The sequence below is a fragment of the Lucilia cuprina genome, chromosome 3, assembly GCF_022045245.1.
Source record: "Lucilia cuprina isolate Lc7/37 chromosome 3, ASM2204524v1, whole genome shotgun sequence".
Classification (NCBI taxonomy): Eukaryota; Metazoa; Arthropoda; class Insecta; order Diptera; family Calliphoridae; genus Lucilia; species Lucilia cuprina.
Genome location: NC_060951.1, coordinates 53,160,976 through 53,172,801, shown reverse-complemented (window position 1 = coordinate 53,172,801; position 11,826 = coordinate 53,160,976). Strand labels below are relative to the sequence as shown.

Here is an 11,826-nt window from a genome sequence, read left to right as displayed (position 1 = left end):
GAGTTAAAAGTTTTTCACAAATATTTCTTTGGTATTACAAATGGGCAATATCGGCCCACGTGCAGCATCCATACAAATGGCCCACTGAAAAACAAAATCAACAGTCATAAATGTTTTAAAAATGCGAGTTTCTTACGAGCAAAAATCTATGTACCAAATTTATTAAACGCCCATATATGTTCATGGTTAAAAAGTTATACAGAAATATTTTGTTTTTTTAATTAATAATTTGATAATACGAAATGTATATGTCCGTATTTGACTTAAGTCCTATTTCAAATATCAACCTAATAGGGGAGCATTCCATTTACGGCAAATGATTAAATGATATTTATATAAGATTCGGATATTCGAATAAAACACTTTTACTTGTTTTAGAAAATCCAAATTTAACGTTTTATTTACTTATTTTTTGGATTATGTATTTGAATTGCAACAAAAATTTTGCATCTCCAAATCTATCAACTTTTTGCATCAATAAATACCTCATAAAATAATTACTCAGCTAGTTTATAACAAGAAAAAATACACAAAATTTGCCCTGCTAATAAACACCTGAAACTCTGCAAGATCTTCCCTAATAAAACCATATATTGTCTTATTAACACATTGTAAGAAGAATATTTACAAGTTTCGAAAAATAAAAACAAAATCACATAAAAATAAAACAAATAAATGAAGCAACAGCACAGACCACATTCTGTGAGAAAAAAACATTGACTGACTGTAAACAAAATCCCAGCCAAATGATTGAATGACAACTAACAAACATTTTAATGTTCGTACTTCTAGATATAGTTGTCAGACACTGATTGCACAGGGCAATCAGCAGTCTTAGCAAAATATACAATTGAAGAATAGAAAAATGTTGAATTGCTACATTTTGCAATAATATTAAGTAAATTAAACAAATGCAAAAAATAGATAATGAGTTCAGTTTTTTGTTTGGTATGCTACACAGCAGGCCAAGGCAATGGAAAGGTCCTTTTTTGGCAGAGCACTGAGAAGCAGAAAAATATACATTCAAAATATTTTGGGTGGTCTGGAAATGTTGGTCGTTTAAACAACAGCAGGATATTGAGTTGTTTGGAATAGAAGAAAATTATTAAAAATCAATATCTATTTTTTTAAAATTTGGATAAGATAGTAATAGCAAATTGTGAAAAATAAAACTTTATGTTTCAATTAGTTTTGACAGGTTAGGTTAAAATAAATTATGGTTTCTTAAACATTTATTTTTGGTAAAAATGTTATAATTAAATACAGCAAGCGTTTAATATAAAAATTATATAAGTTTTAGGCTGTAAAATGTTAAACTAACATCTGACATTTTTCCAAATATTATATGCATTATTTAGTTAAAGTACCGTTGTAATCTCTTCATAAATAATAATCATCTTTACAATATTTAATTTCTTTAAAAGTCAACAGAAAATACCTTCAAAATGAAAATCCTTTAATTTGTCTCTATTGTCCTTTAACAAACAGCAATACAATTGTAAATACAATAAGCTTATGATAAATGTTTCGAAAATATTTTATGGGATTTTCATTTTTGCTTCTTTCTTATACTTAGTTTATTCCTGTTAATTTTGCATAAAACCTTTTTAACTATTTTTATATCTCTAAATGCCTATTGTCTTACAAAGTAAAAGGTTTCTTTAGTCAAACCAATATTTTGGTTTAGTCTCTGTGATACTCTTGTTTGGCTGGCCATATTGGCCAAAAACCAATAGCTATCTTTAAGAAGGGAATTTAAAGATGTAAACACACATATACAAATGCATAGTATTTCTTTTTGCTTATGAACAGCAGGACATTTTGCTTGATATTGACCGCCAAGTAAGAATAGAAAATATCACCCACCAAAACATGTACGTAAAAAGGACAACAATTCTTAAGACAATTGCATTAGCAATAGGAAACAACAACTACAATATGAAACCTATAATAAATTTTTATTTAGAGTCTTCTTTTTATGATTTTGCCTGACCCAAGAGACTTTGGAGGCTCACACGCACATCGAGATAAAACTCTATATAATTTCGCACCCAGTGACGTTGGACAGGACACAAACATTCAGCACTTACAACTCTATTAAGAAAGGGCCAATGAACAGTGGTGCGATAGGTATATATTTTGATGAAGAAAATCAAGAGTCTATTTGGTTAGGCTCGATTATATTATTACTGCTTTTGGTAATCATAGAGGATTTTGGAGATATATTTTTGTAAATTAGAAGATTTCTAGGATGTGTTATGTACAGATCCTGATAATCTATGTAAACATAGATGCACCATGTTGCACCAATGAAACTGAACTGAGAAAATTTGTAATAAAACAGATTAAAAAAATCAATTTATCTATTTCTGAGATATACTAAGTGTACATATAAACATAACCAAACCACTGTGCTTCACAACTAACAACTAGAACAACAACAACTCAACTAAAAGTATGAAATGTTGTAAAAACAACAACACCTACAATGTTGATTACATTTGATTGAGCTCCTGCTGCTGTTGTCGGTATACAAAAAGTGCGCAAACTCCACACGATCTTCTAGCCAAAGCAAACTAGAAAAAATTCTCTACATATTAACAAACTAAAGAAAAATTCAAAAAAAAAAGAGGTTTCCCTCTCTCTAATACAAACACACTCATACACCTATTTGCACAATTGTTGTAATGTCCTTCCTTAAAACAATTCGTTATGGACAAAATATTTTGGTAAAACATAGCAACACAAAACAATCAACAACGCGCACTAACCAACAAAATAGAGTTGTCTTGAAACCTACATACACACAGAAACTGAGTGACAGACTTAGAACCTTTTAATATTGTATCCTTTTGTTCATTATTTGAATTAGTGCTATGTCATGTTTTTCTACTTTCTTTCTTTAAACATTTTTTTCATTCTTTCCATAAAATTGTGTTTTTTTCTTGCCAGCAGCAACATTTGCTTGTTTTTCTCCCAGAGGAGTAACACAGCATTCGTTTGAAAGAAGAAAAGATTGTTTACTGATAAGAAATTGGCGTAACTAATCGAATTGATTCGCTTGTAACTAATACCAGCTCGCCCTATCTGTGTTTGGCTTGCTGCTTTGCTTTGGCTCACATAATTTTCCACATTTATTTTTCTATTCATCTATATCTCTTAGATATTTTGCAACATCATCAAACCTCATTCACATCTCAATTATACCTTTAGATATAGAGATACTATAGTATGAGTCTATGTATGGAAAATGTGTAGTTGCATGTTTGCATTACACGCTTCTTTAGCTTGTTAGAGCGGAAAAAAGTGCAATTTATACATAACAAAAAAAGGTTTAAATTAACTTACCCAAAATATTGTATCTGCATTTAAAAGGCGTATAGGTGTTATATGTTAAAATAAGCGGCAAATCTGTAATAAAAACAAACAAATTAACAAACTTAGTTTCACGGTTAATGCGCAAAATTACTTAAATATTAAAATTATTTCGATACTTTATTGCAGTAGGCAGAACAAATTTTGTTGTTTTGCTAAATAACTCATTAGAAGCATGAAATTGTACATTACTTAGCTATAATTTAGTTTTAAATGTAATTTTATTAATTAAAGGTAGATGATAACAGACCACATCTTTGTGAATTTATCTTAATGAATTTGCTAACTGATTTTTATAAATAAAAACATGAGAAATAGGGTCATGAATTACTTAGGAAAAATCAAATTTGATTAAAATTATTTCTATACTCTCAACATCCCAGCATGGGTTAAAATGCTAAGATTTACTTGCGCAATAGCATTTTAGATCACTGTTTAAACACGCTCATGTCACTGGAGACAAGTACTTACGACAAACGGCTGCAAGTAATTAGAAAAAATAGTCGTTGTAGTTCGCATGTAAAAATGTATACAGCTTCTGAAGATTCACAGGAAGAGGACAAATTATTTAAAAATTATTTATGCAACTTCTATATAATCCAGACGATATGTAGTAGTTATTGATGTAAGTAGATTTTTTTTAAGTTTTAGAAAACGTGATAACAACATCTGTACTAATTCCAGTTTCATGTTAATATTATTGTTTAAATTATAAAAATATACTTAGTTGAATTTTTTTGGAATTTTTCTTGAATTCAGGAACTATTGCATTAATCAATAATTCTTGTTCGAACTTGGGACCATTTGAACTACTTTTGGAAAAGCTTTAGGACATTTGGATGTCCTGTGTAGCACCTTTTTTGAGCTTATCGCGGGAAAATAATACAAATTTTCTTTACACTATTCCTGATCCGCAAAAAGACTTTTTTGTCAATTATAAGGAATATATAAATTTAAAATAATCTAAAAAATCTAAAATGGACCAAACCAAATTCTAAACTATTTTTTAACATTTTTCTGTATAAACTAAAAATTTTGACAATTTTGACCAATATTTCCATTAAAAATGAAAATAATGTGCCTCTCCAACCTACTAAAAATTATTTTTGTGGACCAAACATTTTTAAATTTTTTTCCCTTAATCAAATTACGGAATTTTTGAGACCCGTTTCAAAATAATTCAAGTTTTTTTCAAAAATTATACTGAGGATATGATTTTCAATCACTGGTAGGAAACTGAAAAATATTTTTAATTTTTCTCGTGTTTAGTATATTAATACGTTTCGATTAAGATGTATTCCTACATGAAATACTGAAAAGGTTGTTTCTTTTTTTAAATAAAAAAGCTTTTATAATGTTTTATTATTTAACTTATTCTTTTAAAACTGCATTGACTACAAACTACAATGTTACAATATATCAAAGTAATGTAATATACAAATATCGTACGAGTGCAATACAGAAGAAATGATTTATTAACAAATTAAAACTAATTAGAAATTAATTATTGAATTAATGTAAAACTATTTATAAATAAAATTATTAAACAATTTGCTTAATCGAATGGCTTATAAATGCTATTAAAATAGTATATGATAATTAACTATTTTTATAAAATAGTTTCAACAATGGCTAATGCTGTTTTCTTGAATGAGTTTGAATGAAAAAATCATTTGAAATAACTATTTTAGTTACTTTGAATAAAACACAAACATTTTAAGAAAACTACAAAGAACATTGGCGTGAAAAATAACAATTATAATTGGTTTGAAACTAAGCTATATGTAAGAGATTTAAGATCAGTTGTTAATGGATTCTGGCAAACCTTAATAAAATTCTCCTTTTTCATAAATATAAATATTGAACAATCTTTTGATACTTATACAAAATTTTGCTTCATTCTCATTAAAAATCAGTTGCAGTAAAATATCGATTCTATTTAAAATTTAAATAAATTAAAATGGAATTAAAATTTATATAAATTTTTAGATTTGTGGTCATGAAATCGATTTTATATATATATGTACTTATAGGTCAAAAGTTCCCAGTCCATGACTGATTTAGGCGAACTTTTTTATCTAAAACATTTCGAACTTTTTTATGTAAAACTCGTTTGAATCTAGTTTTAACAAATACAAATATTTATTTAAGCGTTTGGAGTTCAAAAAAATTTCAAGAAAGATCTGAGAGATTTTAATAAATTAGAGTTCGTGTAAACTAACATATTTTCATGCTATAGCTATATATAGGATAAACTTTTTCCTACCTCTGGTTTAATTAAACTTAGAATATGCAAAAAATTTGTGGAAATTGAATCGAGTTTAGAACATTTATAGACAAAGAGATCTATTATTTTCTCAAGTAAACACAAGCAGAAGATTATGTTATACTCTCTTTTATAGCCATATTTAGTATTAACTATCACGGCTGATCTAGAACTTTTTCCTTATTTTGAATTTGTAGGCTCCAGTAGGTTAGTGGTTCCTCAGTGTTCTAGTCCCACCTTTGATTCCGATTTGTTATTATCGTAAATGAAGAATGAAAAGAAGAAGTAGTGAATTTGGAATCAAATAAATTGGACATCCCTCCTATAACAAGTCTGTGTTAAAATAATAACTACTTCAGGTCCTTTCAGTACTTCCATGGAGTAAATTATATTCCTCTTTTGATTCTTTGAAAGCTCGGTTTTTCAGCCTTCCATTATGGTCACAAAAATTTTTTCCGGTTACGAACCATTTAGATATAAAATGTTTGATTTTGAATTATTCCTGTATAAAACATTATCCGTACAACAACAGCCAGGAATACGATAGAAAAGATAAAAAGTGTTTAGAACATGTAGTAAAATAATAATAATAATAATAATAATAATAACAATAAAAATAATAAATAAATATCGCGTTGACTTCCTTTTTTACTACAAACGGCGCCTAATATTAGAACATTAAATACTTAAGATATAAAACCCAAACTATTAACTACCACAAACATATTTCTTTAAATGATGAAATTCCTATGACATTGATAAATTTATAATAATTATGCATTTATTTTTTAAACCCGAAAAAACGCCGCTAATAAGGAAATCCTACAAATAAATTCATTCATTCCTCAACAACTTCAACTTAAACTGCTTGCAATTTATCTTAATTTGCAAAATGTTAAAAATTAATCCTAGAGATTTAAAAACGCTAAGAAAAAATATATGGTTGTATATGCGAATGTGTGCTAATCTTTTGCAAAAATACTCGCATAACTAGCAAAATCCATCCAATAAAACACACATGTGACGGTAATAAAAAATATGTATTAGCGCAAAAAAAGACCGGTGTGTTTTGAAAGTCATAAACACAATCACACCTACAATAAAACTTTCAAGCAAACTCAGATGCAGGTAAGAATCGTAAAAAAAGATGGATCTTTTACATACACACACACAGGTAAAAGAGGATAATAATAAAAAATCTGCATATAAAACACTAATTAAGAGCTTAAAATATTTATGTGAGTATTTATCTTAAGCAAAGGGCATAAGTATGTATTTTAGGTACAAACATATATACATATTTACGTACTTATGTATATGACACATATTTAAATTTAATTTAAGATAAGAAAAATTGAGTCAAAAGAGATTTTGTTTTTTTCTTATACTCAGGGGAAAATTGAGTAATATAACAGCCATTGGTCGACCCAGAGAGAATGAGAATTTTCAAAACTAGTAAATGAAAACACAAACAAATAAACAGTGACGTGTTAACAATGACGATTTTATTATTTGTTTTTATTGTAATTTGCTTTTATTATGATTGTTGTTGTTGCTCATCGTGTATTTATTTTGAGTATGGATGTTATATGAGTATGAAAATATTCATATTGTTCATACGTTTAAGTGTAAAAGAAAACATTGCGCATACAAAATTCTTGTTTACTTGTTGTTGTTGGTATTGTTGCTGATGGCTGGCCTTACGTTGACCATAGTAGCAACAACAAGAACAATAAAAAACGGAAACAATAAGAGCCTTTTCTGCTCTTATTGTTGTTGTTGTTGTTTCTGTTTGAGTAGTTTGTTAAGGTTTGTGAGAGAATGTGTATTGGCCTGGCTGTTTGCTTGTCTGCCTGCTTTACTGGCTAATGTATGTATGTTTACTGTTATTGTTGTTCTTGCTGCTGGTGTAGTGTAAGTGTATGTAGAGGAGGAGAATTACACACAGTTGGCAGGCAGCAGATACTGCTACAGATGGAAAAAGAAAAACAACACAGAAATTAAAAAGTCTCAACGAAGAAAGGTAGTCAAAATTAATACAACACACAATTCAGTCTAGTTTTAAACTTTGACGTGCTCACAACAATATTTTTATTTTATTTTAAATTATTTTTTCTTTTCTAAAAGATATAAAGAAATAAATGTTCTTTTTTATTAAAAACAAAATACTTTTAACGGACTATAAATTAACGGATTTTTTCACAATAACACCAAAAAGTTAATTAATAAAACAAACAATTCATAACAGGGGATTAACAATAATAAATAAAGAAAGTGTGTCTCAGTGTTGAAAAAAAAAACAAACAAAAACAATTGGATTATTAAAGTTTAGTGTAAAATATCAATATAATAATTTTGATTAAAAAATTATTTAATTAAAAATAAAAAAAAACATTTAACTTAAAAGTAACACATGTTGTCGTTAAACATTGTCACGTGTGTTGCAAATTTAATATAAATATAAACAACAATAACAAAAATTATATACAGCCTACAAATGTATTCCCTAAATTATTTGATTATTATCATTAAACTATTAGTGATAATGGATGTAGATGCAGCTCCCACTTCTACTCTAACTAATAGTGTAATAAACAGTGCTAAAGATATAAATCAACAATTAACACAACAACAACATTCCGCCGCTTTATCTACTTCATCATCGACATCAACAACAAATACTTTACGCTTGCGCAAACGCCATCGTAAACGTCATAGTATTTGGTCGGATTTTTATAATTATAATGAAAATTCCACAATGTTGGAGTGGTCAAATCCCTGTAACGGTGAATATCGACCAAATGTTAAGCAGCAGAAGAGACCCACTCGTAAGGAGCAGAAAAAGGTAAGTTAGGAGAATATTTGTAACATTTAAATCCTAAAAACAGTTTTAAAAAAGGGAACTTTTGTAGAAAATTCTTTAAAACTTTTAAATGGAGACCACTGCGGTTTGAAGTTTTTAATCTATTTTAAAAAGTCATATTTTGAATTTTAAGAAATTATCTAAAATTTTTAAAATAAGTTTTTCTGTTCCAAGAACTTTGAAATAAGTAGAAGTTTTAACTTTCTCTTTAATTTTGCAAAAAAAATTCTTAAACATTTGCTATAAATTTAAATCAAGTTTGAAACAATTTGAAAATTATTTATAAACAATTTTATTTGAATTTTGAATAAAATTCTTTTTTAGTTAATTATATTATCTACAAAAATTTTGACTAACTCTTTACATATTGCTTATTTTTACTTCTAGATTTACAACAATTTAAGACTTACTGCCTTAAATGATTTTAATTATTTAAATACCAGCGAGCAACAAGATATTGATATAAGCAATATTGAAATTTGGTGGCTGCACAATGGAACATATAAATTTTTGCCCAAATTAAAAATGAACTCAAGTGTAAGTATCTTAACTTAATTACAAAAAAAAACTTTTCATATAAAAAATGATTTTATAATAAAAAAAGTATAAGTTGAAACGGAAATTCCAATAAAGATGATTTGACATGCAATGAAAATACAAAATATAAAAATCTCCCACAAGTGGACTTTGTAGCCCTGACAAATAAATAAACAAATAAGTGTTAAGCATGGTTGAATAATGACAATAGTTAATTTTTAGTAATACATTCCATTACAATACAAATGTTTAGCTAAACAAACGATTAGTCATCCAAAAAGTTCGAGACAAACTAGAGAAATTATTCAAAATGAAAACTAAATAATTTAACTAATTTAATGACATTTTAAATGTTTAACATTATTTAACAAATTCTATTCTAATTGTTATTTATATTTCCAATATTCCTATACTCCCCTAAGAGAAAAGGGTGGAGGGTGTTCTAAAGCTTTAACATAAATCTTATCTTATCTTAACTGTTGTATTTCCTGTCAATTATTATTATTATACTTTACCATAATTATTGCTTTAATGAATCATCTTGTTTTAAACAATATTTTAATTTATATAATTTTTATTCTTTCTACTTTTAGATCGCCCTTAAACGTTGGTATCGTAATATGCAGACTTATGTGGCCTCGTTTGCCTATCTGTATCGCATACAAATCAAATATGATCGTTTTAAATCGCAAAGAAAATCCAGAACTTCTAATGAACTCGAACAATTATTGCAATCTTCCCGCACTATGTTGTGTGAATTAGAGACAGCGGTCAATAAAACGTATCCTGCTCGGAATAAACAAATACCTGAAATTACACGTTTAGAAATGAATAAACGTTTGAAATTGCGCACCAAACAACGTTTCAGAGATAATGCCAATGTTTTGGCTGAAACTGATTCCATTGATTTGAAATTTGTAAAATTTCACTACTTTGAATATTTGAAAAGTATGTGGCAAATTTTACGAAAATTCAATAAACGTAAAGGACAAGTAGCTCTCCAAAATGGCTCGAATAAAAGACAACATCAACAGCAACAATTTAATGAAGTTGATAAATCTTTAAACAAACAACAAACAAAACGTAACAAGAAAAGGAAAAACTCCAAAACTAAACATAAGTTAGCGTAATCATAAAAACCCCGTAAATTAAGTTAGTTTATAAGAGAAACACCTTAAGTTATAACTCATATCTATCCCTACTACATACATTCCCTTTCATGACCCACATTCCCAGAAAATGTAAAATATTTATTTTGCCTTCAAAAACAAAACAAAAACATTTTTATATGATCTAGTCATTCCATTTTCAAAACAAAATTATCTTTAAAATATCATTCTCATTTAAAAGAAAAAAGAACTGCAAGCAAAATAATCTCTCTCTAAATATTTAAATATTTCTCAAATATGTATTATTTATACCAATAGTATTAATTTGTATTATTTTTTTATTTTATATAATTTTTGTTTTTGTAAAATATTTGTGTATTTATAGACAGGTTCCTATATTTAGTTATATTTGTAACTGTAGTTATACATTCCATTTATTTAAAAAAAAACTGTGATATTAGTTTTAAATGAAACAAAATATATGATTATAAGTGTTTTTATAATTAAGTTCTCCTTTAGATTTTAAATTTGTAATATAAGATACTGATGATGATGAATGATGGCGTGTAATTTATTATTGTTTAGTTAATAAGTTAATTTGTAAGAATTTAATTTGTATTTAATTAATAAGTGTGACAATATACATTCATATGTGTACGTACTTATAACTTTTATAAAGAATGAAACAAACAAACCAATCAAACCACAAAAATCTTGAAAAACAAAAAATTAAATGACAATTATATAAAAAAACTTAATTATAAATCTTGTGTTTTTTATTTCCACACATAGGCACGCGATAATTTTCTTGGTGGTTGAAAATAAACCAAACGGAGTATTAATATTATCTTGTATTTATGTACATGTTTTTTTAAAAATAATCGTTTTTTCCAATAAAGTTGGCTTTTATTTCCCAATTAAGTTGCCTTTTATTATTATCAATTGGAAATCATGTTTTTTGTCAAACCACAGGATTGTTTGTATTATTATGATTGTGGGTTAAACCCCTGTGGGTTAAACTCTTAAGAAAGTGGGGTTTTTAGTTTTATATTAAAACCGTAGCAGAGAGCTTAATTGCTTAATTATTACAAACTGTATTATTTAAATATCGATAACCCCTCGTAAGGAGCAAACATTAAATCATGTAAAAAGATTTCGAATACTTTAGCCAGCTTAAAGTAATGAATTAAAGGAATCATTATTTAAATATATCAGTTTTATTAGAGACAAGTACTTATTACGCTCGCTTATAAATAGGGAGTCAAATAAGTCATTACGATGAGTGCTTACAAATAGAAAGTTGAAGAAGTTTTGCGTATAATAAAATTCGCTTTGTTATTATATTGTGCTATGTTTAATGTTTTTTACGCATTTGTGTTCTAAAGCAGTTGCCAAAACAGATCATTCTTTAAAGTAATGCATATATCGCCTAAAGATAAGGGGTTAAAATGCTAAAATGTACTTACACAATAGCATTTTAAGTCATTATTTTAATATGATGATGTTGTTGGAGGCAAATACTTACAAGTAATTAGAAAAATCAATGTAAATCGTGTGAAAAAAACGAAATCTGAATTTTGTATTATTAATGAGGCGTTATTAAAATAATTCTATGTAATCAGACAATATGTAGTAGTTATTTAAAAGTATGTAATAATTCGATTAACATGCAAGTC

At 27.2% G+C, this 11,826-nt stretch overlaps 1 protein-coding gene across 1 annotated transcript; it reads left to right on the top strand.

The window, feature by feature from the left end:
* Positions 1–7,699: 7,699 nt before the first annotated feature.
* Positions 7,700–11,058, top strand: LOC111675643. The gene is made up of 3 exons (XM_023436432.2): positions 7,700–8,486; positions 8,892–9,041; positions 9,635–11,058. Exons 1-3 carry the CDS (start codon positions 8,139–8,141, stop codon positions 10,169–10,171), a joined length of 1,035 nt encoding a protein of 344 aa, XP_023292200.2. The 5' UTR covers positions 7,700–8,138; the 3' UTR covers positions 10,172–11,058.
* Positions 11,059–11,826: the final 768 nt, after the last annotated feature.